General features: G+C 44.1%; 1 protein-coding gene and 1 pseudogene across 2 annotated transcripts in view; both read left to right on the top strand.

Annotated features, from left to right (window-relative positions):
* The window catches only part of l(2)05287 (WD repeat-containing protein l(2)05287), an 80,435-nt gene extending 62,280 nt beyond the window's left edge, over nucleotides 1-18,155 (top strand). For both annotated transcript variants that reach the window (XM_075680010.1, XM_075680011.1), the window contains exons 15-19: nucleotides 1,260-1,414; nucleotides 1,637-1,693; nucleotides 10,040-10,174; nucleotides 15,387-15,481; nucleotides 17,864-18,155. In XM_075680010.1, coding sequence (XP_075536125.1) covers nucleotides 1,260-1,414; nucleotides 1,637-1,693; nucleotides 10,040-10,174; nucleotides 15,387-15,481; nucleotides 17,864-18,077 — 656 coding nt within the window. In that variant the 3' untranslated portion in view covers nucleotides 18,078-18,155. The remainder of the gene's footprint in view (nucleotides 1-1,259; nucleotides 1,415-1,636; nucleotides 1,694-10,039; nucleotides 10,175-15,386; nucleotides 15,482-17,863) is intronic.
* LOC142573320 (uncharacterized) lies at nucleotides 5,651-6,613 on the top strand (annotated as a pseudogene).
* Nucleotides 18,156-25,748: the final 7,593 nt, after the last annotated feature.

Raw genomic sequence — 25,748 nt, 5'->3', positions numbered from 1 at the left:
TGATAATGCACTACTTTCATTATGAAAGTTCACTTCAAAAAAAATCCTGTAAAGGTGAATACTGCAGGTCTGGCTTTTCTCTGATCCCGAGCATAGGGGGCATGCTGTATTTTTTTTTATAAATCAGGGCATGTTAGTACATTCAAGTGCAATTTTTTTTTCTTACGTTAAATCAGTTGGGCACGAATTAGATTTAGGAGTGCATTAGAACTGTGTAAATGTATTAAAGGGCCCTCACCAGATCAATAATCACATTCTGGTTATATGCTGGAAGTTAAGTGCTCTCTAAGGAGTCTTCTACCATAAGAATTTTTCAAATTAGTTCGTTAATAGCAGAGATAGAAATATTTGTATTACTGCGAACCTATGATTTCAGGAGGCGAGTGTCATCGCCAACATAGACACTCTCTCCACTTGCCCTGTCCAGTCTCCTCAAGCAAAAATCCTTCCCTGCTTTCTCCCATACCGGAGCCAAAGGATCGCGTGACGAATACATCACAGGCCCTGCCTCCTTCCTCTCTCTCTCTCTTGCTGAATGGCGCACTTCCGATGACCGTATCGCGTGTGAGCTGTTGCATTTGTCTCGTTTCACACAGCAGATGATTTTGCACGCTCTGCCTGAGAATGCCTGATTAGTGGTATAAGTCAATGCCACAATCACAACCACTGAAGCAGGCACGAGAGGATGAAAGAGCATGATCGCAGCGCTGGAACGCAATAGAAAACTACATAGTTTTGCTCTCTGTATGCAAAATTGCATGACATGGGAGCAAGCAAACAAAATGGAAGTACATCTCTCTTGCTACAGTACAAAGTAAAACAAAAACATGCAAACATTTGGTTTCTCTGTTTTATTATTTCTCTAACCGTTATTCCATCTCTTGAGGCAACAGATTAAACTAATAACTGATGTTGCCTTGAATAATTCTCAAAGTCTCGTGTCATTATGAGTGACGTCACACCACAGCAATGTACGTAGGTGCACTTGCGCGATTGACGTTGACTCTCTGGCTGGGAGCGTGGTGCCCGCATGAGAAGAGGAAACGGCATTTGGTTTGAAACTTAAGCTCTTTCTATGGCACCTAGTGATGTAATACTTAGCGGACACAATCGTTAGTGCCCATTGTATGTACTGTGCTTGTCAGCTCAAAATGGGTAGACCGGTTGAGGGGCCCTTTAATTCCTCAGCTGCTTGCTGTCAGTAGTTGGTCTCACTCTGTAATTATCGCTCTCCATTTTTCTCTGTGCCATGGTCGCAGTGCTTCTGTTCGAGCCAAGGACCAAGGACTCCGTACAGACCTGTGATGTCCCTTCTGAATGCCAGCCAGTCAGAGCAGCCACATTTCTGTTGAATAATTCAGCCAGCTCATGCGGTGATGCTCTGCAGCGACTCTGCTTCCTTAGCAAAGAGCAGGTGTGTTTACTGAAATAAGTGTGTTGTAGCTAGGAAAAGCTTGTGCTCAAAAACAAATGCAAAAGTGATATGGAAATGCTCTGTACGCGAGAATGCTTTCCAGCACAGCATACCCCTATATAATCTAGGGTTGTCTGGAAAAGCTGAAGGGTTTGTTTGAAAGCTATCACCATTGATTACTTTGAGGCATGTTTGAATTATTTTTCTACATTTTTTTTACAGGAACTGTACTCTTGGGTAAAGGATGCCAAGGAAAAGGAAGCTGTGAAGGGACACCAGGTACTTGTCTTCTGGCTAAATTTAGTAGATGCAATGAACAAACTGCATACATAATATTTAGTGGTATATCTGGATTAAATCCTGCTTACCAAACCCTATAGATTGTTCCTAGATGACATTTAAGTACACCTCAAAATAATGAAGTCATTAAAATCAGCAACTTGCTATCTTATGTTGGAATTTCGTTATATTGCAATGAGGCCTTTTATTGCAAATATAAATACAGTTGCCGATGGATTTTTCTCACACGGGAAATGCCACGAATTTTGATGAATTTTAGGGCAATTGGAAAAAACAAATTTGAATAAGAAAAAAGATTGTTTTGTTAAATTTGAGAGTCTGCGATGCAGGTGTGATTTCATGCCGTGTCGACGGTATCTTCACATCAGCGATACAAAGCGAAGCCAGCATCCCTTTCACTTTCACTCTGCCCCTGTGGCTGATAGTGTCGTCCTCAGTGGTACGACTCTCTCATGAAAAGCGCTGGCAGCTGGAAATAAATGCTCCATCTGCTTCACGCTTCAATGCGTCTCCAAAACTCGAGGTTATGCAACCTCCAGCACTAAATGCTTGGGAAGACAGGGCACATGATTCCATGCCGTCTTCGCACATCCACTCCTTGCGGATGTGGCAGATAACCTCTAAAGCAGGGTTTGCAGACTGCATGCCAACCTGCCCCCCACTTCCTCCCCTCTCGCCCACTTGATGGCACTACCATGAGCTTGCTCCTCTCCCTCCACTTGCCCCTTGCTTGCGTAGCAAGACTGCGCTCTTCAAGCCACCATCCTCTAGGCTCACCCTCGCATGCTTTCACTCACTCCGAAAGCATACAGCACGGCACAGGATAGGATCTTACCGCACTTGGACTTTATATGGAACATGGTGCTGCTCTATTACAGCAGTCACTTTTGGAGGTGGGATTTCAGAGGTGCATTAGCAAGCAGCCGCTTTTAATTAAACCATTTAACCATCGACAACTATGGAAGTTTTCATTTATTGTCTTGATATTCTTTTACAGTGGCACTGAAATTTCATTATATATTGAAATAGTGTGTAAACACACTTTGATTTATTGAGGTTCTAAATACAAGTAGTTCTATGAACGAGACGTTATAAATAGGTAACTACTTTTTATAACGTAAAACGTTTATACGTTTTGTAATGTATAAGGTTCATCATGTCGAGGTTTAACTCATTATATCAAACTTTTTATTGTAAATGTTCTATGTCATGGCAGTGCAACTAATTCTATGCAATATCATAGCAGTCCTAATGACTAAGATGCTGTGAACATACTGCCTTAACCCTAACTGCCGTAGACAATTCTTACTCTGTTACCTCTCTCTCTCTCTCTCTCTCTATATATATATATATATATATATATATATGGGCATGTTCAGATAAGAACGGTAATCGAGGTCCCATGACCATTTTTTGTTTTCAATGAAATTTTTATATCTGATGGGCAAATGTGTCCACACAAAGGAATGAACCTTAGTTTTGCAAGAAACTTCGTAGTTTTCTCGGAAAAAAATTGTATGTCACAAGAGCTGGAGAACGTCGGTTTTGCCACTTCGCAAAGTTGCAAGTTTGGAGCCTCACTGCATGCACAATAAATTTTTCCCGCACATAAGTATTTTTTCGTTACTTTTTCGTAACATATACTATACGAACAAATAAAAAAACAATTTTTCGCTGTGTCAATCTTCTAAATAAAAAATCGCAAACTTCGCTTCCGGAGCTATTCGGTGCAAAAGAGGCACTTTTCAGGGCACCCTCAGGGCAAGATGCGTAAATATCTCCACACTTAATCTTTTTCTCAGTATTTTCTAGCTACTTTTACTCACTTTAGGCAAGTTTTCTAGTTTTACACTTGACAGATATTTTTCAATATGGCCTCAAATTTGGCCAAAGATCAAAAACGTCAAAAAAAGTGACAACTTTGACTTCTATTTAAAAAAACATCATCATCGTCGAATCTCATTAAAATTTGCCTGAATAATCCTCAATACTCGATAATATTAGGGTACCGAAAAAGTGTTGCATTATATTGTTTTAAAGTATGAAAATAATACAAAACTGACTTCATAATTTCAATCCCTACGATTGCTCAGTATTTTCTCTTAGGATGCGCTATCGTGAGAAGCTGGATTTAGTATTTTTTTTTTTTTTTTTGTGGGTAAATTTTAAATGTTACAGTTGCTGAGTTCATAAGTGTAATTTTTAAGTTTTTTTTTTCTCTTACAATCAAAGGTCTAAAGCTCCTATTCGCTTTCGTACTCTTCTAACAGTGGGACTTAAATTACTGTAAGCATATTTGAGAACGTTATTTTTTAGTGACGTGTGGTTAGTGGTCGTTTATGCAAACATTTATTGCACCCGTCGCTACTCTCAAGATGCCTTTAACTAGCTGCCGCCGCTCCATGGATGAACTGCGCTTGGCAGCCGCTCCTATAGCTATATAACGCCCGGCGCGACCCCGAATTTCATAGCACCATGTGTGCCGCCACCGCACCGAGGCTTTAGCCGCCGCTATCGTCTTTCCATCGCAACGCACCGAACGCCTGGCAGTTACACCTTAGCCTTGGACCTTCGACCGAGACAGGCCCGATGAGCGGATGTTGTCCGGATCTCGAGTTTCGCGTGTCGTTTTGCAGGCATGGTAGACGGTGGGGTCGTTTTCTGTACTCACGTGGTTTCTCTGCGCTCGAAGGCTCCCACGACAAGCATACTTGGTATCCCAGTCTCAGCTCGTACGCCAGACCGAACCAGCGTCAGTGTCGACAGCGGGCAGCCTGTGTTAAAAATCCATCCATCTGTCCATCTCCTTTTTTTTGGAAAAGCAGCCCTGGGCCCTGCATCCGTCACCTGCTCTTCTGTCCTACGATAATCTTCGGAAGCGGTCAGCTTTTGCATTCATGAAGAGATTTCCGCGGCGAACGTTTTGTGCCGACTACTCAAAAAGGCACAAACAGAGAATTGAAAAAGGACGTAATTTTCGCAGTGTAAAGACCCTCAATGTCGCTGCTCGCAAAAAAGTCCTACTTTCCGAAGAAGCTCTCCGAGTACGAGAAAGTGACTTCATCTGTCAGAATTGTTACCGTCGGTTCAAGGAAGACATAGATAATATGCAGGCAGAGTCAACCGAAACATTCAAAGAATTCCGCCCTGGAGAAGAAATCGTAGAAAATTTAAACTCCAGTGTCAGCCTTACCTCCGAAATCTCGCCCCTAAAGCCACCGAGCGCTCTAAAGAAAACGCCTCAGACTTTCCTATGCAAAGCGAAAGCAGGAAGAGGTGGCAAGAGCTGTGGTGACGAAAATACGATCAGGGATACAGGCAGCATATAATATCCCAGAGACTTCGCGTGCGTCACAAGAAAAGTGTGCGCAGTGCAGCAGCTGGGAAGACAACCTACATGCTGCCTACAATAGGTGTACGTCCTTTCAAAAGCGTTGCCAGTTGCTGACACTGCTACCACGCAACCTAACCGTGAAATATGTGCAGGAAGTTATTCCAGAGGCAACGAGGTACGTTATTCAAAAATCGAAGAAGATGGTGGATGAAGAAGGCGTATGGTCAACACAGGAGCGATATACAAGATGTAAGCTACAATACGAAGACATTACCACCGTTTTAGAATATTACACCATGGATGAACTCGATTGCTCTAGACAGACACCGAACAAAAAGGATGTTGTGAGAATCGAAAAGGAGGGAGAGAAGGAATGGGTACCTAAACGGTTCATGACGCGGTCCTTGCGAGAAGCATTCCGCCTCTACAAGCAAGCTCACCCTGCCTCCCAGGTTGGCCTCACAAAATTCATATCCTTGCGTCCTAAGTGGGTGAAATGCTCACCACAGTGGCAAGTGTGTGTTTGCGTGTGCTGTGCAAACTTTCAGTTGTGCCTCGTGGGACTGCAGAACGCCTCCGGAAGGTAGCTTTCTCCCGATGATATGCAGAGTCTCTGCGTATGCCAGGAACTTACTGCATCATGTTTCCTCAGGAATTGTGAGCACTGTCCACAAGATGACATTTTCACTTTGGAAAATTTTGATATGAGCAGCGAGGACGAGGTGTTGATTGCTTCTTGGGAATACGGTGAGCTAGTTAAAAAAACTCTGACCGCTTCATCATTTATGAGAGAATTTCAAAGAATGACCATGAAATGAATTCCCCACAACTATATCAGATCTGTGCAAGCAAAAGCAATACATGAAGAAAAACAGAGCTGCGAGAGAGGTGCAATTGTATTGCATTTTGATTTCGCCGAAAACTGGACAGTTGTGCTTCCAGACGCAGTACAAGCGTACCATTGGCAGAAGAAGCAGGTCACCGTGTTTACCTGCGTTGTCACGTCAAGAAAATCGACTCGGAACTACGCCGTTATTTCCGACGATATGTCTCATGATTCAGCTCATGCATGTTTGGCTCTGTCGAAAATCAAAGCACATTTCGAAGACAACGCGCCAATCTACACTAAGGTAACACATGTGAGCGACGGGGCTCCCGCTCACTTCAAGAATAAATATCAGTTTCATGAGCTAGAACGCAGTGAATGTCAAGAGACGAAATGGATGTTTTCGGCCACTGGACACGGCAAAAATGCTTGTGACGGCGTTGGTGGGCTTGTGAAACATCGAGCATCACACCACAACTTGCGGAAGCCTGCAAGTGAGGCCATACAAACAGCCAGCGGGTTCGTGGACGCAATTCAAGGAACGCTAAAGAACATCACCATTCTGGAGCTCCGACAGAGGGAGCTTGCAGACTTTCGCGAAATGAAGAAGGAAGAATGGAAAACGGCAAAGAAAATGCCTGGAGTTCGGACGCTCCACATGTGGAAGTATGTTCAATCAAATGAAGGCAGTGCATCCTACGTGGCCTCCACCGCTGCTTCGGAATGGAAGAGACTGTGATCTGGTTTGTCCTTCGGTCTGGACAATATACTGTGCGCCTACCGAAGTCAACTGCTGCCCTTTATTTCTTGTTATGATTTTCTGAATTGCAATCTGCAGATAAAGCGGCATACCATTTGTAAATTGTGTCCCGATTAAAACTCCTGCTGATTAAGAACCTTGCAGATAAATTGTCCCCCTCAGAAGACGACGTTTCGTCTCCTGACAGTGCTTTGTAGAACCATTGAACACAGAGGTAAACAGATGCAGGTCTGGACACGTCGGCTTCAGAAACACATTAATATTCATTTTTATATATAAAACTTTTCTAAGCACCGATAAATTATCTAATATTTTTAAAGAATTGATTACATACCAATGTAACTTAGGATGATAAATTAGGCAATACAAAAAACGTTTGACCGCCGCCAACCAGTTCGTGAGACATCAGGTGAAATCGCGAATTTATTCCCATTTTGACGCATCATGAACGCCGCTAACAAGCGACTAGAAGCTCTACAAACATTGAGGATCATTCGGATATTGTGGTAAATAAAATGTAACCAAGTTCAGTGAGTGCTAAAACAAATTTCTGAGAGTTACTATTTCTAAGAGGCAGTAAAAAGCAATTCTAGATAACAAAAACATGAACTCAGTTTTGTATTCATTTTTATACTTTCAAACAATATAATGCAACACCTTTTTGGTACCTTAGAATTAACGATTATTGAGGATTATTCAGGCAAATTTTAATGAAATTCGACGATGTTGTTTTTTTTAAATAAAAGTCAAAGTTGTCACTTTTTTGACGTTTTTGATCTTTGGCCAAATTTGAGGCCATATTGAAAAATATCTGTCAAGTGTAAAACTACAAAACTTGCCTAAAGTGAGTAAAAGTAGCTGGAAAATACTGAGAAAAAGATTAAGTGTGGAGATATTTACGCATCTTGCCCTGAGGCTGCCCTGAAAAGTGCCTCTTTTGCACCGAATAGCTCCGGAAGCGAAGTTTGCGATTTTTTATTTAGAAGATTGACACAGCGAAAAATTGTTTTTTTATTTGTTCGTATAGTATATGTTACGAAAAAGTAACGAAAAAATACTTATGTGCGGGAAAAATTTATTGTGCATACAGTGAGGCTCCAAACTTGCAACTTTGCGAAGTGGCAAAACCGACGTTCTCCAGCTCTTGTGACATACAATTTTTTTCCGAGAAAACTACGAAGTTTCTTGCAAAACTAAGGTTCATTCCTTTGTGTGGACACATTTGCCCATCAGATATAAAAATTTCATTGAAAACAAAAAATGGTCATGGGACCTCGATTACCGTTCTTATCTGAACATGCCCATATATATATATATATATATATATCCCAATAAGTGCCATGAATAAGTCTGTCTTATTCGGCCCCTCTTTCTAGGGGCTGGTAACGAGCCAGCCTCGTTCAATCAATTTTGAGGTTCTGGAAGAAATTTAAGAAATAGCGAAATTCAGTGGCGTCTTGTCGCATCTGTTGTGAAAGCAGAGCTTTCATTTGATTGAGTCATCAAGCTTCAAAGATGATTTGCTTCTCCATGAAAGCATTGACAGTGATGGCTGTGTTTTCAGTGCTATAGACACACATCCAGTGACTCATATTGCCGACTACGACAAATAGTTTTGATACAGCACGGCAGTGAACTAAGTTAGGTGAGCGGAAGCTGTCTTTTGCTATTTTGTATTTTGAGACACAAATTGTAAAAGTACTACCTCCATACTATATATATTTTCTACCTGCAAAAAAAATTATATTTATATGCATAATTAGAAAAATTTCATTTTCTGAACACATCTTTATATTTCTTGCCAGCACTTAAAAGCTTATATAAAAATGTATTTCAAAAGATTTTGATAAGACAATTTAAATAGCCAGCCTCATTTCAATATAGCTATGTGAGCTGGAGGTACAGAAAGAAAGCAGTACTTTGAGACATTTTTAATTATTTTTGACATTGAAGGCCATGCTTTCATTGATGACATCTGCTGCCTACTGTTACTGGCTGATGTAGAATTTAACCCAGGTCCAGATATCACTGCCATACTGGCTGAATTGCAAAAACTAACTACCAGACAGTTGAAGCTAATTTCAGAGGTTGCAGACCTCAAAAACAAAGTACTAACCACAGAACAAACATTAACAGCTGTAAGCCAACGCCTAACTCGCTTGGAAAGCCATTATGAAAGCCTTACAACAATTAGGACAAATATTGATAGCCTGTGGGCAGATAGCGTGCAAACAGCTGGCTTGGTTTGCAGCCTTGAAGCCCGCTTGGTTCATGCTGAAAATCACTTGCACAGGAACAACATAATATTTTACGGCATCCCTGAAACCAACACAAAAGAAACTTCCACCCAATCAGGACAGCTAATTATTGACCTCTATTGCAGCCACTTAAATACCAACATAGATCCTAAAGAAATTGATCGTCCCCACCGTTTTCGTAAATTCACCCAAAATCGATTCCGGCCTATTATAGTCAAGTTCGCTTATCATAAAGCTAAATGCGCAATTCTTTCCTGTGATTGTAAATTCAATGGAACCGACTAAAGCATGGGTGAAGATTTTTCCAGTGCCATCCACATTGTGCGAAAACACCTTCATGCATTTGCCAAGTGCAAATCAATTCCATCTTCCCTGCGATTCAAAACGCTTTTCATCAGATCGCAGCATTACACATCTGATGCATCATCTCAAACGGTAAAAGGATCCACCACCTAGCAATCATCTCCTAAACCGAAAGCACCCTGTCATACAACCCTTCAAATGAACTTTCGTTTTCTGTCATTTTTACCAGCATAGGCACTTCCTTGCCGAAATAAGAGATGATATCTAATTTTGTTTCGTCATCCCCAAGTAATTTTTTAGTATTAACAAAGACTGAACTTTTAGCTGACTTGCCAAACTGTAATCTACATCGGAACGACGACAAAGGCTTCTGACAGGGAGGCGGTCTTAACGCTTTGAGTCAGCTGACATGCTCTGTTATTAACATCGTGTCTGACCTAGAAATAGTATGGCTATCATGTCGCCCTACACCAAAAACAGTCATACTAGGTGCGTGCTTGTTCATGCTTTTGCTCCTCAATTGCTGGATTAGGATTTATGCTGTTGCCTCAAAAATAACCCCTTCCCACCTTTAATCTTTTTGTGCTCCTTGCCCTGTGTCATTAAGCATGACAGCCAAGAGGCTTCATTAAAGATGACATAAACTAGCAAACATCAAGTATAACTTCCTAATTTTCTATTGCACATCTGAGGCACCTATGACATACAAGGGGCTTCATACAAGGGGCTTCACCTATGACATACAAGGGGCTTCATACAAGGGGCTTTGCAAACAAGGGCCGGAACTAAGTATAAGCATTATGGCAAGTCATTGCTCGAACATATTTCCTTCTCTTCCTTTCAGTCAGTGAAACTGGAGTCACTGCTGCCTCCCACGCCATTTGGCACTCTGGTGGCTCAAGAGAGTCGATCAGCTGTGGCAACTGAGGCTCCTGAGCAGTACAGGCTGGGACTCTCTGGCTTCCGGGAAGTGCACCAGGTTTGTAGTAGGCTTGACCTCATATTCTGGCACTCACCTCGTGAACCAGATTCACCAACCCAATATTTCATTAGAGGATCTTTTCTTTCTCCCTTGATGTCTATCTCCTCATGAAGCAATCTATCTTACATAGATGGCATCCCCTGGGCAAGTTGCATGCTCATTTGATGTCAAAAAAAAGTTTTTAGTTTGTGTCTCTTGTGAGCACCCTACACCACCATTTTTTCTTGATGATCTTGAATATGCGAAAGAACACCAGACTTAGGCAGATAAAGGGTACGTTAAGCATGACATACTCTACTTGCATAAAGTCAAGTTTGCTTATGACGCATCTGTGGCAAATGTGAGTTGTTTGACAAAGCCTAGAGAAAGGCGTGTTGTTATTGTTCCTTATCATCAACTGCAGAAGCCTCCTAAAACAAAACAGATGAATTTTTTAACTTGATTGACATGAGTAAACTATCTGTGATGTTGGGCACTGAATCGTGGTTGGATGGTAACGATAGAGATTGTGCTGTCTTCCCTAGCAACTATGTTAGTTATAGAAAAGATAGAGACTGTCAAGGGGGTGGTGTTTTTATTCTTGTTGATCAAACAATACAGTCACAGATGTTAAGCAAGTCAGATGATTCTACTGAGGCTGTCCGGGTACAACTTCATTTGAAAAATGAAAAATCACTGGCAATCTCTTCCTTTTACAGGCCTCCTGGCAGTAAGGTACAGGTTTTGAATAAGCTAGTGGAAAATTTAGAAGTGAGAAATTATGACTCCTTAGTGATTGGTGGTGATTCCAATTTACCCAAAATTAATTGGACGCAAAATGCCACAATACATAATGTGTGTGGAAGTAATGTGTTGGAAGTAATGTATTTGACTTATTTTTTACTAATTTGCCTGTGGATACGGAACCTGGGCTCATCTTGACAGGCATAAGCGACCATAACTCTGTTATATGTAAACTGAAATTGGTGTACATTGAAGTCGCTAATAGCCCAGGTAAACAAATATACAGCTACCGAAAGGCTCAAGTCAATGAAATTTCGTTGGCACTTGACTCGTATTACGACACATTTGAAACATTGTCAGAGTCACTGAATGTAGATGAAGTGTGGCATTTACTTAAAAATAGGATTTTCGAGTTGCGTGACCAATTCGTCCCATTATGGACAATGACGGTTAGATGTAAGCCGTGGTTCACAAGGGAAGTTTGTAGAGCACTGTGAAAAAGAAATCGAGTGTACATGGCATACAGAAAGAAACCGACACCCCAGAAAAAGCAGCAATTGCAACAAGCTTCAAATGATGCGAAGTCCACAATATAACATGTGGAAGGTATTTTTTATGCTTCTTTTCATTCTAGTTTAAAAAGTCACTCTTGGGAATTCAGGCAAGTTATCAAGGAATAGAAAATACGAAGTGTCACTTCCTGCGCTCGAACACAATGGGGCTTCTGTTCATGATTGCCTCGATAAGGCAGAATGTTTTAGCTCCTTCTTCAGCTCTGTTTTTACTGCGCGCGCAGCGAACACTGAATGTTTCTCTATGGGCTTATCGGAGGGGAACCCAGGAATGACATCGTGTTCGACAGGAGAGGCATTCAACTACAATTTGAGTGTTTAAGTACCACTAGTACCAGCGGTCTAAGTCCTTGACATGCAGAATATTGCTTACAGACTGGAAGATTGCCAATGTTGTTCCCATTCCAGTCAGGACCTCGAAAATCTGTGTTTAATTATCGGCCGGTGTCCCTGACTAGTGTACTTTGCAAGGTATTTGAGCATGTACTTTTTAGCAACATCATGAGCCACTTAAATTCGTTTTCCTTATTGATCCCTCAGCAACACGGATTTCGAAGTAGTTTTTCTTTTATTACTCAGCTTATAGGGGAATTAACGCACAACTTAGCATCCACCTTTGACAATGTGGGTTGTGTAAATTGCATCTCTTTAGATTTAAGAAAGGCTTTTGACGTAGTTCCCCGCTCTTTGCAGCTGGAAAAATTGTCGTGGTACAACATAAGTAAAACAGTTGTTGAATGGATAAAAGAATACTTAAATTGTAGGACACAACGCGTAGTCGTTGGTGGTAAACGGTCACATGGTGCTGTTGTGTCGTCAGGACTGCCTCAAGGTTCGGTTTTGGGTCCGCTATTGTTTTTGTTATACATAAATGACATTTCCATTGGCATATCATCTTTTATCCGATTGTTTGCGGATGACTGCATTTTGTATCGTGTTATGAAAGGTCCCGATGATTACAATGAACTACTGAAGGATTTAGACAAGGTTGCAGAGTGGTGTGATAAATGGGGCATGGGTATAGATCTTGATAAAACCGTGCAGATGTGCTTTTTGAGACAAAGGTCATGGCACGTATATATCGTATTTACTCGAATCTAGGCCAACTCTCCCCCCCCCCCCCCCCAAAGTCCGAAGCCAGAAAAAAAAACAACTTACCTCGAATGTTGGCTGAATGAAAAAAACTCTGTTTCATCGGCACAAAACCCAGTATTTTTTTTGCATAAGCGCACGCTCCATAGGCACGTACATACAAAGTTTATTCGTCGTCGTGATCGTCCGCAACATCGCTGTCCTCTTTGTTGTTGAGTTCATCCCAGAGGGCATCATCCTCGCTTCCGTCCATCGCGTTTGAAATACAACACTTTTTGAAAGCTCTAATGATTGTTTCATCTGGAATTTCATTCCACGCCACGGCGATCCAGTTCGCCAGCTGGCCAAGCGAAGCACACTTGATGCGCCCGGTTGGGGTGAGCTGATGTTCTTCTGACGTAAGCCAGTCGGTATAGTGCTTGCGAAGCCTATCTTTAAAGGGCTTATTAATGGTGACGTCAAGCGGCTGGAGTTGGCTAGTCATGCCACCAGGGATTATGGCGATGTCTGTCCCAGCACGAGAAAGCGTGGTCTTCATGCTGTCAGTCAGATGGCCGCGGTAGGAATCGAGGACTAGAAGTGACTGCTTGCACAACGCGGCCCCTGGATGGCGTTCCCAAACCATTTTCACCCAGTCCTCCATCAAGCCGCTGGACATCCAACCTTTGTCGAGAACGTGCACAACAACATTTCTGGGGAACTTTTCACCTGCTGATAGAGCCTTGCGCTTGAATATTATGTATGGGGGGAGTTTTCGTCCGTCGGTGGTGCAGCACAACATTACTGTTGTTCGCTGCTTTTCATAACCCGCCGTCCCAATTTTGACTTTCTTCGCACCCTTTTTGGCCACGGTGTGTGCCATTGGCATGTCGAACACCGGGGTCTGGTCCACGCTTACAATTTGCCCCAGTTGGTAGCCCTTTTCCCGCCGTTTGTCCATCACGTAGCACTGAAACTTGACAAGCTTCTCCTCGAAGTCAGCGGGCAGCTTCTGTCAAACGGAGGTCCAGCGTCTCAGGATGAACCCGAACCGTTTCATAAAGCGCATTGCCCAGCCCCTGCTTGCTTTAAAATTGGCTCGTGCGACACCCTTCACGTTGGCAACTTCCCTGGCTTTCGCCTGGATAATCTCTGTTGTCACGGGCATTCCTGCTTCCCTTTGTTCCGTGCTAAAATCGGCGACAACTTCTTCAACCTCATGGTGTCGGCCCGTTTTTTGTCCAGTGAACGCCAAGCAGGTTGCTGCACAGCTGAACAGTTCGGTTCGTTGTTTGCACCATCATCGCACACTCTTTTCGTGCACGCCGAACTCGCGCTGCGCTTGCAGGTTCGAAGTTTTCCCCACAGGCAAAATGACCTTTCACTTAAAGGCCGCACTGTAGTGGCACTGCTTGGTTGGTGCCAACGCTTCTCAAGCACTGGTGGCCCAGGCGTTTTGCGAGCACGTGGTTAAGGCGCGACACTTCCAAAACTCAACCAACATGACCGCACTGAACGATCGCTTTCAGAAAACTGCCAACTCCACGCTCACGCCTCGCGAGAGGAAGAGCGAAGGGGGTGTCAAAGTGCATGGCAATCGCCGGCACTCTAATCACGTGACACAATCCACCCTTGCGAGTTAATTCCCTATATAAGAAAACTACCGCCATCTACTCTCTCCTCCGCCGTTTCCTCTCCTCGCCTGCACATGGCAGCCTGAGATCGGTGCCTGGCGAGCCGTCATGCCGCTAACGCAGCCGGGCCATTAGCGGTCAAACCATGGTACTGTACTTGAATTTAAGCCGACCCCCCCCCCCCCCCCCCACACTTTCGCACATCGTTTTCTCAAAAAAAAAAAAACATCAGCCTATATTCGAGTAAATTGCATTAACGGGACAAATCTTGGTGTGTACTTGACCCTTCAACTATGCCGGCACCGTCATGTTAACTATATAATTGCCAAGGCGTGTAGAGTCCTTGGTATGTTACGTAGAAATGTGAAATGCTTTTACGTAGAAACAAGGAACTTACTTTACAACACTCACATAAAGCCAATAGTGGAATATGCTTGTACCAACTGGGATCCCTGGACTGTGACAGACATAATGAAACTAAAGAGAGTACGAAGCTTAACAGCCTGTTTCGTGGTTCAAAATTATACTCGGTATTTCAGCACATCCCAAACAAAGGAAAACTTAGGCTGGAATACACTTCAAAATTGTAGAAAGACATTCAGATTAAAATTTTTGCACAAAATATAGCATTCTAAAACCGGCCTCAATCGTGATAGCTACATAAAGGCATCAGAGTACACTTCTGCAAGGCACGATCACCCACTTAAAATTAAAAGAGTATAGATGTAGAACAGAGCTTTCTAAGATGTCTTTTTTTTTTCCTAAGATGGTCAGTGAATGGAGCAGGTTGCCTCGTGATGTTGTATCGCTATCTTCAAATGATGGCTTTGCCTCAGCCGTGTGATTTGCATTTCCTTTCTGTACTTTGTGCTTGCGTCACCAGAACTGCTTTGTTTCGCCTCGCGCATGTACGGTTATGCTCTGCTTATCTCTCGTTTTTTTTTTGTCGACGATTTGCCCTGAACTGTAATTTTTATCTTCATGTGTTCTATATTAACTGCTTTTATTTGTCAATGATATATGTACCCCCCCCCCTCCTCTGTAATGCCAAATTGGCGCTGTGGGTACTGTGATAAATAACTAAATAAATAACTAAATAAATAAATCTATGTTCAACTGTTGTGATTCAGCTTTAGCAGATAGGATATGATGACTAAACTTAGAGGAAATGGTTATTTTGTTTAATCATTGCATCTTTTTTTGCCGCAGCTTCTGGATGTGGCTTCTCATGCGTTGCCCCCGATGACAAGTCTTTATGAAAACTTGCTGTCCGCATTCCTCAGCAAAAAGGAACAATGGAAGAGGTAACTGAACCTTAAGTTTTTCTTCGTAGGGTACATGCCTAATGAAAATATTCATGCTTATAGGAAATCTGGAAAGGCATAAAACTGGAACTATCTGTTTGCTTTCATATTTCTATTGCTATACCTCCATATGCAGTGTACTGTAGCTATGTCAAAGGGACTGACAACTGGCCAGAATGTGTTGTGAGACGTTGATGGAAATGAAATGACCATGATTTATAGTTATAGAATCCAACACGCTGTTCAGGATTTAAGTAGGAAATATAATTTTAAATTGGCAAAGAACGTCAGAAAAACCAGTAAGTAGCAAGGCCTGGCTGTGAAAGCTTGATAATTCGAAATAAAGTCAAGAGATTACTGTACACAAGTCAATTGTCATTAAGTACAGTATAATTATTGCTTAAAATTGCAGTTAGCATATTATTAGACACTTGTGCTTTATTCTATGCGTATTATAAAGTAAAGAAAGTCCACGCTAACGTGTGGCGCTTGCGTCGTCCCACATGCATGGTGGCACACATGCTGTTGTACATGCGCGAGTATAGCACGAGTTTGCAACTACCCAGAGTTTTATGATCTCCCTGTGATACAAGATGCCATCGACGAGTTGTGCCGTAAATGGGTACGAATTTTGCCTTCGTGTCAGCGCTTCTGTCACACTGTGCCGACGCCGAGCTCTCCACCGACCATCAGCAGATTGTCAGAATCGGTAGAGTGTGACAGAAGCACCGACACAAAGGAAAAAATGCTGTCGCCGACAGTCAGCAGACCGAAATCGATGTCGGGCTGGCCTAGTGTAAGTGAGCATTTACCAATCATTATTCTTGAGGTGCGCTGTATGTGGCAGGGATGGTGGTCTATCGTGCAAGTTGGATTCATCGCTTCCGCTACCGCTTTTGTCCACTGAAGCATGACGTTCGGGTGCTACTTCATAAGAACCTAAATTCTGAGCATGCACGCGAGCTAAAATCCTTTGTTCCAGCTCACTCAGGTCTTGGAGAGACGACATCGGAAATCATAAGCACATGCTTGGTTACAGCAGCACAAATGGCGTATCACGTGTAAAAGCGTCGTTTCGTTTTTGATGCGCTTGGTTTCATTTTTAGTCAAATATCAAAGTAGTTGGACAGGAAACCGCAAACACATGTAGCTATTATAGCAGAAATACTTTATCACTTTGGAAAACATGAATCGCAGGAACATCAACTTGATAAACAATATAATACTTTCTCACACCTACAGCTGCACTTGTCGTCTGCCTCCCATTAGTGCCGTCCTATAATCACTATTGCGCTCACCTATCACAGATTTCAGTATGCTTCTAGTGAACGACTTCATCCTCACTGCAGATCGGAAAATTCTGATAAAAAAATGTTCTACGGCATTTTCCGCGTTACTACTTCATGATTAGATGCTCTGACCATTAAACTTTCCATTGCACTAAAAAAGTTGGTACCATGAAAATTGGTTGTCAGTCCCTTTAGGTGTTCCATAGGAACTGCATGTCTATTTCGAAGTGTGCTTGTTGTGTACCCTTCCTATAGGTAGGGCTCAGTATCTTCATTCAGCTTGAACTGAAATATTTCTCTGGAATTTGGATTTAACCGAAAAGAGTCGTTGAAAGCAAATTTACTAGGTGGTTAAAACGATCGGCGTACAGCTGCGAGCATGTGCATGCACTTCAATGCAAGGAGCCTGGTGAGATCAAGGTCAAGCTGTATCGTCATATCATTGTGCCCTTGCTAGATTGCTTTTCAAAAACTGTGTTCTTATGTTTTATGCAACAGCATTGAAGAGCAGAATCAGCAGTAGTTTCAGCAGTAGTTTTCATTGTGCTTCAGCTCCACAAAAATAGTCAACAAAATAGTATTCACAGAAAAAAACCTGAAATGCTTGATGCAAAAGTTTGTGCCTGAGAAACATTTGGTGCAAAAACATTTGGTGAAACAAATAAATACTTTAAAAAAGCAAAAAAAAAAAAGTGTCGCATTGGGAAAATAAAAGCCAAAAATGCTGAGCACTACTTACAGCCAGGATAAATGGGGGCAAATGCCTGATGGCATATAAATCTGCTTCAAAACTGTACTCACACCGAGTGTAAATTCATGCAGAAGAGGGCTCTTTACCCCTTTTACTATGCATTTCTTTGATCATTCTTGCCATAATACTAACACAATTGTGACATTATCAAACTATGGTTAACCATGGCAATGAATGTTTTCAACATGACGGGACACACAGTCTACTACAACCTGTAGAGTTGTAGTAGATTACAACGTGCACATTCTCTTGGTAAAGTGATCTGGAAAGCAATAATTGCTGCTTTGCACAAAATTACATTTGAGACTGAGGTATTCATATCTTTTGTGCTTACTTTTGCAGGATTGGAGCGAGACATAGTGAAGGAACTGGTTCTGATGATGATACCATGAGCCAGGATGAGTCTGACTCAGATGTGGACATGGACGTAGATCAAGAGCCCGAAAAGCACAAAGTTGTAGATGCAGACAAGGTGTTGCCTACACACGAGAGCTTACTAGACAGCGTCAGACTGGCTAAAGTGAAGAATTTTAGCTGGTTGACTAAAGAGGGCTAGCACTGCATAAGACATAACAAATCATCTCTAGGCTTTCACATTGTCATTATTCATCTATTAAAGTGTATTTATCATTTTTGTGCTGTGGTTGCTGTTTCGTTTTTTGCATCATGTAGTTTCCTTACCTTTGAACGTTGTTTGACAAACTTCCTCGAGCTCATAGGCAGAAGCCATATTGCATGCATGCAATATGAATAAGGTCTATACTAGATGCTTTCAGCATGAATTTATTCCATAATCCAAAGATTGAGGCCCCATAGCATTTCACTGTTGTGCAGTACCACTAGTCTTTGTTGAAGCACAATGTCAAATACTGTGTCCTTTGAGGTACAATGAATCATCAGCAAGAAGTTTATATTGTCAATGGCAGTGGGTCACTTAGAGATTTTTGATGACAGCTGTTTGGCTCCCTGTTTCACTAGGGTGGGTCCGGAATTGGCAGAATCTTTTCCAGTACGTTTAATGTGTACCATGTGATCTCAGAAACAGACATGCAAAACATTTTCTATAGCAAATAATGCCATTCTCACGTCAACTGGGTTGCTCAAATTGGTGGACATTGTATGAAAAATTGCAATATGACATTAGCTACTTGGCAGTTTTTATTAATTGTGGGGGCATTTATTGTGCCCTTTTTCATCATGTGTGTAGGGGCAATCATCGTAATGGACTGTGCCGAGGGTCTCTCGGGCTCATTAAAAATCGGCCCTTACTGTGACATCATAAATGGTGGAGGTGCTTCTTGATCCCACGTCCTCTACATGCCTGGCCTACTTCCCGGAGCTTTGTTCAGGTCACCACTTGTACTCACTGTCTGCCAGCTTGCCGCAGGATGAGCAGCCTGGCGCTTCTACCCTAACCATCTCGACACCGCAAGCGGCACCTTCTCTGATCATGAGTGGCCACCAGCGTGGTCCCCATCAGTTCGCTGGTCTTTGCGGTGAAGATGTTGAGGTTTGGTTGGACGATTATGAAGGCATAAGCTCTGCTAACCAAGCTCCTCGAGCTGTGTCATGTCTCATTCTATCTGACGGGTGTGGCGAAGACCTGGTTTTTCAACCATGAGATTGATTTCTCTGATTGGACCACCTTCAAGCAGCAGCTTCGACAAGTATTTGGAACGCCAGCGGTTCGCTCCATCCTTGTGAAGAAAACTCGCGATGCTCGCAAAACACTCCGGTGAGTCCTACACATCGTACATTGAGGATGTGCTTGCACTCTGTCGCCATGTCAATGATGCTATGGCTGAGTCGGACAGGGTACGTCATATTCTTAAAGGGATACTAAAGGCAAATACTAAGTCAAGCTAAAGTGATAGATTAGTGATCGAGAATCTTTAAGGCGTCAATATTATCGCGATCAGAGCCTTAGTAATCGAGAAATTGAGCTAAATGCAGGGACATGATTAAAGACTCCTCCGGGATATTCAAGCACTTGCCCGATGACGAAAGCACTCCTCAGTTAAATTCTGTCGCTAGTACTCTACTACTCGTTGCAAAAAACATCCTTGTATTGTATTATAAAATTAAATAAAATGCCGCTTGTCCAGTTCCATTTCATGTTTAGAAAAAATAACTCAGTCAAATTACCGTTGACAACAATGCGGACAGTCGAAAGGTTTTGTTTTAACTCGACTCTGCACCGCCCACGCTTTCGCGTTTCAGTACTTTCCTGATCGCATAACGCTGTGTCGGTTTTGCTGGCTCGCGAGACTTGTACAAACTGCAAGCAGCAAAGAACTTCCGTGTGATGTCGCGGGTGGCCCGAACAGTCTCTGCCACTTCACTAGTACACTGTAACTTCACCAAAAAGCAGCTGCAGCGGCGAATCCACTTCTTTGTCTTGGCTCGGTGCTGCCATCTGTCAGGTGCCGTTTTACTCACCAAAGGCAGCAGAGGGCGGTGATGGTGTATGCAATGTTGCCACTCCCTCGGTTGGGGGGCGGGAGATTTAAATTCCGAAAAAGGTATCTGGACATTTCAGATACAGTTTTCTTGTAAACTAAGTCTTGGCATGAAACAAGTATTGCGAGGTTTCTGGAAAGGTATTTGAACAGTTCAAGTTAACTTAGTATTTGCCTTTAATGTCCCTTTAAAGGTAATGGGACTGTGGCCTCCCCATGAAGAATCTGGCTACCATTGCTGACGTCGTCTTGACGTGCCAGTGCCTCAACGAGCCCGAGTCCGGACGCTTGCAGCCGGACTGCGAACACCGTTATATGGCTGACCCTGACCCGTGTCTTGCAATTTGCATGGTTATCCGCAAGGAACTTCAATCACTTGGGTTTTCATCTGCGTTGGTTGTTCCTCCTCAGCCTTCTGGTGCAGCGTTGTGTGACGTCATAAAGGAGGAACTCGTGTCCATGACTTGGTCTGTGCATGTGGACCCTTCTCCTCCTCGCCTCCTACCAACATACGGCCAGGTTGTTACCCCGCCTCCAACCAGCATCCGTTCAACGTTGCCTCAACCCACATGCGCAGGTTGGTGTGGCACCTCCAGCCAATGCCCCTCAATACCACTTGAGCCTTCGTCACCTCGCCTGACTGCACTATCTCCCAGTGCATCGAGCTTCCCCTACTACCCGCCTTGGCGACCATCTCCTCCTATCTGCTATTACTGTGGTTATTGCGGCCATATATCACGCTTTTGCCACAATCGCCAACAAGATGAGCGTCGTGATGCGTATTCTGGTGGGGCCTCTTCTCAAAGGTTCCACATCTCCATGTGCAACGACCGAGACGCAGAACGGTTATCGCAGCATCAGACGCCGCTCACCTTCGCCCTTCCAATGCTCCTATTCACCGCTCCGGCCTGCCTCGTTAACCTCTGACCGTTGCCCGGAAAACTAAGTAATCCAGTTTTCGGAGGAAAAACTGCATTTACCAGCAGGATTACAATTCTTCCAGCGTGCTCTTGTAATGTGATGCCTGTGTTTATTGAGGGTGTGCAAGTAAGCTTTGGTGTACACCGGCTCGACTTTATGCATGCTGATTTGTGTAGGCATCTCAGGAAAGTTACGATGCCTTACAATGGACCACTGCTGGTTGCAGATCAAGGGGACACTATCGTATGTCGCCGGCCGTATCACATGTCTAGCCGAGTGCAAAATTATTGAGAAAAACATCACCGACATGCTGCAACATGAGATAATCTGCCCCTCTGCTAGCCCTTGGTCGTCTCCCATCATTTTAATCTGAAAGAAAGATGGTGCCATGCGATTTTGTGTCTATTACCAAGTGCTCAACAAGATCATGTGCAAGGGTGCATACCCATGCCTCGCATTGACGATGCCCTCAATTCTCTGCAAGGTGCCGAGCACTTCTCCAGTCTTGATCTGCATTCAGGTTACTGGCGAATTCTGATGCACAAAGACGACAGAAAAAAACAGCATTTACAACCTCAGATGGCCTTTCGGCCATCCGAGGTTGCCCTTCGGCCTCTGCAATGCTCCTGAAACTTTTGAGCACATGACTGACGCCGTTCTGTGTGGCCTGAAAGGGAAGACATGCTTGTGCTGTCTGGACAATATAATTATTTTTTCGTCAACATTTGCCCGGCACCTGTAACATCTGAACGAGGTTCTCGCATGCCTCGCTATCGCTGGTCTTCAGCTCAACACCAAAAAGTGTCATTTTGCAAGCAAGAAGATCAAAGTACGTGTTAGGTCGCATTGTGAGCAAGGATGTTATTCGACCTGATGCTGACAAAATTTTTCGCTACCTTCTTTCTACAGCCACACTAATCAATGACTCCACAACCACCTCCAGTGGCGCAGTCACTGACATTTCCTCAATGGTGATTTTGTCCTTCGCTGCTCTTGACCATCTCACTTCGGACGACCATGAATCATTTTCGTCTCAACAACTCGCCCATTCGTACTGTTGACATATTATAGACCACCTTCATGGCGCTCCACGCCCACCTAACGCCAGGCTCCATCAACAGCTGAAACAATTCAAGTTAGGAAACTCCGTGCTGTATTACCATATCCATCATCCTGACCGACAACACTGGTTGCCTGTACTGCCTCGCTGCCTTTGTACTCGTGTCCTTCAGGCCTTTCATGACAATTTTACTGCTGACTACCTTGGCATCTAGAAAACTTACGACCGCATAAGAAGTCGCTTCTACTGTCTCGGCCTGTCCACCAGTGTGGTGAAATACGTCGCTTCCTGCTCCATTTGTCAGTGTCGAAAGCAGCCAACATCAGCTCCTGCCGGGCAGCTACTATCGGTCTCATGTCCTGCGGAACTGTTCAAGGTTGTTGGCATTGATCTCTATGGGCCACTTCCCATGACTCCCGCCGGTAGTCTATGGATAGTTGCAGCCATCCACCACCTCGCACGCTATGCTGAAACAGCTTATGTCAATTCTGCATCTGCTTCCGAAGTTGCTTTGAGTCTTTAAGCCATAATCCTGCATCACGGCACCTTTCATGTCGTTCTGCACGACCACAGAAAGACATTTCTTTCAGAACTGGTAGGTGAAGTGCTCCAGAGCCTCTGGCACAACTCGCAAGACTACTTCAAGTTACCATCCTCAGACCAACGGCCTGACGGAGCGGTTTCATCGTACACTGTCTGACATGATAGCCGCCTATATTCAACCAGATCTCAGAAAGTGGGATGCAGTTTGGCCATTCGACACCTTCGCGTATAACACCGCTGTTCAACGCACAACCGGTTACCCAACATTCTGCCTTGTTTATGGCTGTTCACCCAGCTCCTTTCTCTATGTTTCATTTTTCTCTGCTACTGTCAGTCCATCCCCATCTTCCTGCAAAGAATATGTTTCCTACCTTCACCATTCTCGCCAGGGTTCCTGCTTCAACACCGAAGCCAGACAACAGAACTGGAAAGATCAATTATGACGCATCTCATCACATAGTTTTCTACCAGCCTGGCGATGAAGTACTGCTCTGCACACCAGTTCACACTCGTGGGTTGTGTGAGAAGTTTCAGTTTTGCTTTATTGGCCCATACACAGACCTGGAAATGACTTCTCTCCTTAATTATTGTGTGACCCCTGTTGTTACCTCAACTGACTGCCGTTACCGCTCTACCGAAGTGGTCCACATTTCTCGTATGAAGCCCTTAGGCTGCGGCCAGGATGGCCGCTCTCGCGCAGGGAATATTAGTGTGGGCATTAATTGTGCACTTCATTATCGGTATATTATCATCATCATGTGTGTGCCCTCCTCCTTCATTGTGCTTGTAGGCGCATCATGATAGTGGACTGTGCCGAGGGTTCTTTGCTGCGTCTCTCGGGCTCAATAAATGTCGGCCCTTACTGTGACATCACAATTGACCTTGTAATTCATTTCAGGGCACATGTCACAATTGCTGAATAAAACTAGGCAGTAATGGAGCCATATCTGTTTAGGAGACATCCTGTGCTCGGCACCACTTTCGAGTAACACGCCCTCAAAGTCTATGGCAAAATGCACTGATGTTCTAGTTAACACTTATCCATGTTTCATTTTTCCAGTGTTGACAAGCTTTAACTGGATTGTCAATGCATTTCACCAATAAACTTGTGAACAACCTTCTCGAAACTGGTGCTAAAGATAAGGTTTCTCTTAAAAGGGTATGACTTCATTGCTGTTCAGCTTCAACAAAATAAATTGGAGCAACAAGTCTCTAGTTGTGAAAAATAGGTCTGAGTGACGAATAAGATTTCTGTGCCACGCATACTTTCTTGGCAGGTGTAGTCAGCCCTCATGGTCGGGCTCTTTCACTTATTATTCTGATAGCAATTATAAGGCCACTCCAGGCGCATTTTCCCTGTCACCGTCGCCGTGGTGTTCCGTATAAAGTCCAAGAGCAGCAACACCGTCGCCGCGACGGGACGTTCATTTGAGGGATCGCCAGCCGTTTGTGCACAGGCGCGAGTGAGCGGGCGCGAGAGAGAACTTCAGGGGCTTTTGCTCCTTGAATATACGACACTGCCTAGGCATTACGGAGGAAGTTTCTTAGCGCGTGTTGTACGCGTTTGTCCCTAGGCGCGCTGGCATTGCGGTGTGGGATCGAGTTTGTTTACTCTCGGACAGGCGCGATAATATAGGCGAAGCAGCGGGCACTGACGCCCGATTTGGCGACCGTTGTGTCGGGCAGACTGTCTCACACCTGCGGCGTTCGTGCTGTGGGCGGCTAGACATAATTTAATAAATCGTTTTTTTTTTTTTTACTACTTGTAACGTGTCATTATTTCGCATCATTGGCGGTGCCTCCAGGACACCAAAGCGGCAACGGGGATACCAAAGCTAGAACCCGGACGCGTAGGTCCGTCGGTTGGGGCTCGCCGAGGCCTGCGCATGCCAGGGGTGTATAAGATCGGCTGTCCACGATAGTAGATAGGCAATTTTTTTATGCGAACACCCCCTGGCACGCTCCGGCCTCCGCGGCCCCAACCCACGGACCGCCCTGCTTCCAGCTTTGATCCCCCCGCTACCCCTTGGGGGCCCTGGAGATCCTGCGCCGCCTGCTTTATTGTAACCTCAGGTGCTCTCCTGAGGCCTCCGTTTGGCGGTTACATGTGCCCTCCTCGAACAGTGCTTGTAAAAAATCCAATCTATCGTCGCGACGAAAAAAGCCACCCGCGACTTATACAACACCAGTCAGAACATTGCTCCTTGAGACACAGCGATCACCAAATGGGGCATACGTTATCCGTGCCCACTGCCTCATCGCGCCGGCAGCAAGCGGCGGAGCGTAAACAAACTCGACTGCACTCCGCAATGCTGGCATGTGGGACAAACGCACCTTCTCTCGCACCCGCTCTACTCGCGCCTGCACAGAATCGTCGAGCGACGCGAGAAACGCCACACCCAGCTGTACCTCCAGTGTACGCATACAAGCCCCGCCTTCATTCTCACTTTTTTTTTTTATTATTGTAGCGCTGCGCTCTTCCGCTGACGGCGTTGCGCGCGAGCTGTTGTGTTTCGCGCAGCGCACGATATTGCGCGCTGTGCACAAGGGCACATCACTAGCGGTATAATTAAATGCTACACGAATACTGAGGCAGAACATGCGGGTCGCAGAGCCTGATCACACTCTGGAACACGGTAGAAAATGGCATAATTTCGATCGGTACCTGCGCACGTGACTGTACGACCGTGGGAACAAGCAGACGAAGCGGAAGTACATCTCTCTTGCTTCGGTGCGAAAAAACAAAACAAAAGAACACGCAGACATTCCGTTAGTGTGTTTTATTATTTCTCTGAACTTCACTTCGTCAATTCAAGCAACAGATCACACAAAGAACAGATGTCGCCTTGAATAATTCTCGGTCACGTGTCACCACGATTGACGTCACACTGCGGACACGAGTACGTAGGCGCAGGGACACGAGTACGTCACCGTCCAGCTTGGAGTGTGGTCGCCGCGAGGAACAGGGAAAACGGCATTCGGATTGAAATTTCAGAACTTTCCATGGCGCGTAGCAATGTAATTTTTTGCAAACACAATCCTTCGCGCGCATTGTATGCTCTGCGCTTGTCAGCTCAATATGGCCAGACCTGGTGAGGGGCCCTTTAAAGGGACCCTGAAACGATTTTGACGACTTTCTACAAACGTACTGAGTCGTTAAAGTATATAGGTCCTTCTGATCATTAATTGACAGATATATACCGACATACCACGAGACACCGATATGACGGAACTCACCCATATA

This window comes from Dermacentor variabilis, chromosome 2, assembly GCF_050947875.1.
Source record: "Dermacentor variabilis isolate Ectoservices chromosome 2, ASM5094787v1, whole genome shotgun sequence".
In the NCBI taxonomy this organism is placed as follows: Eukaryota; Metazoa; Arthropoda; class Arachnida; order Ixodida; family Ixodidae; genus Dermacentor; species Dermacentor variabilis.
Note: the sequence above shows the minus strand (reverse complement) of the source record. Positions and strands in the feature narration are given on the sequence as shown.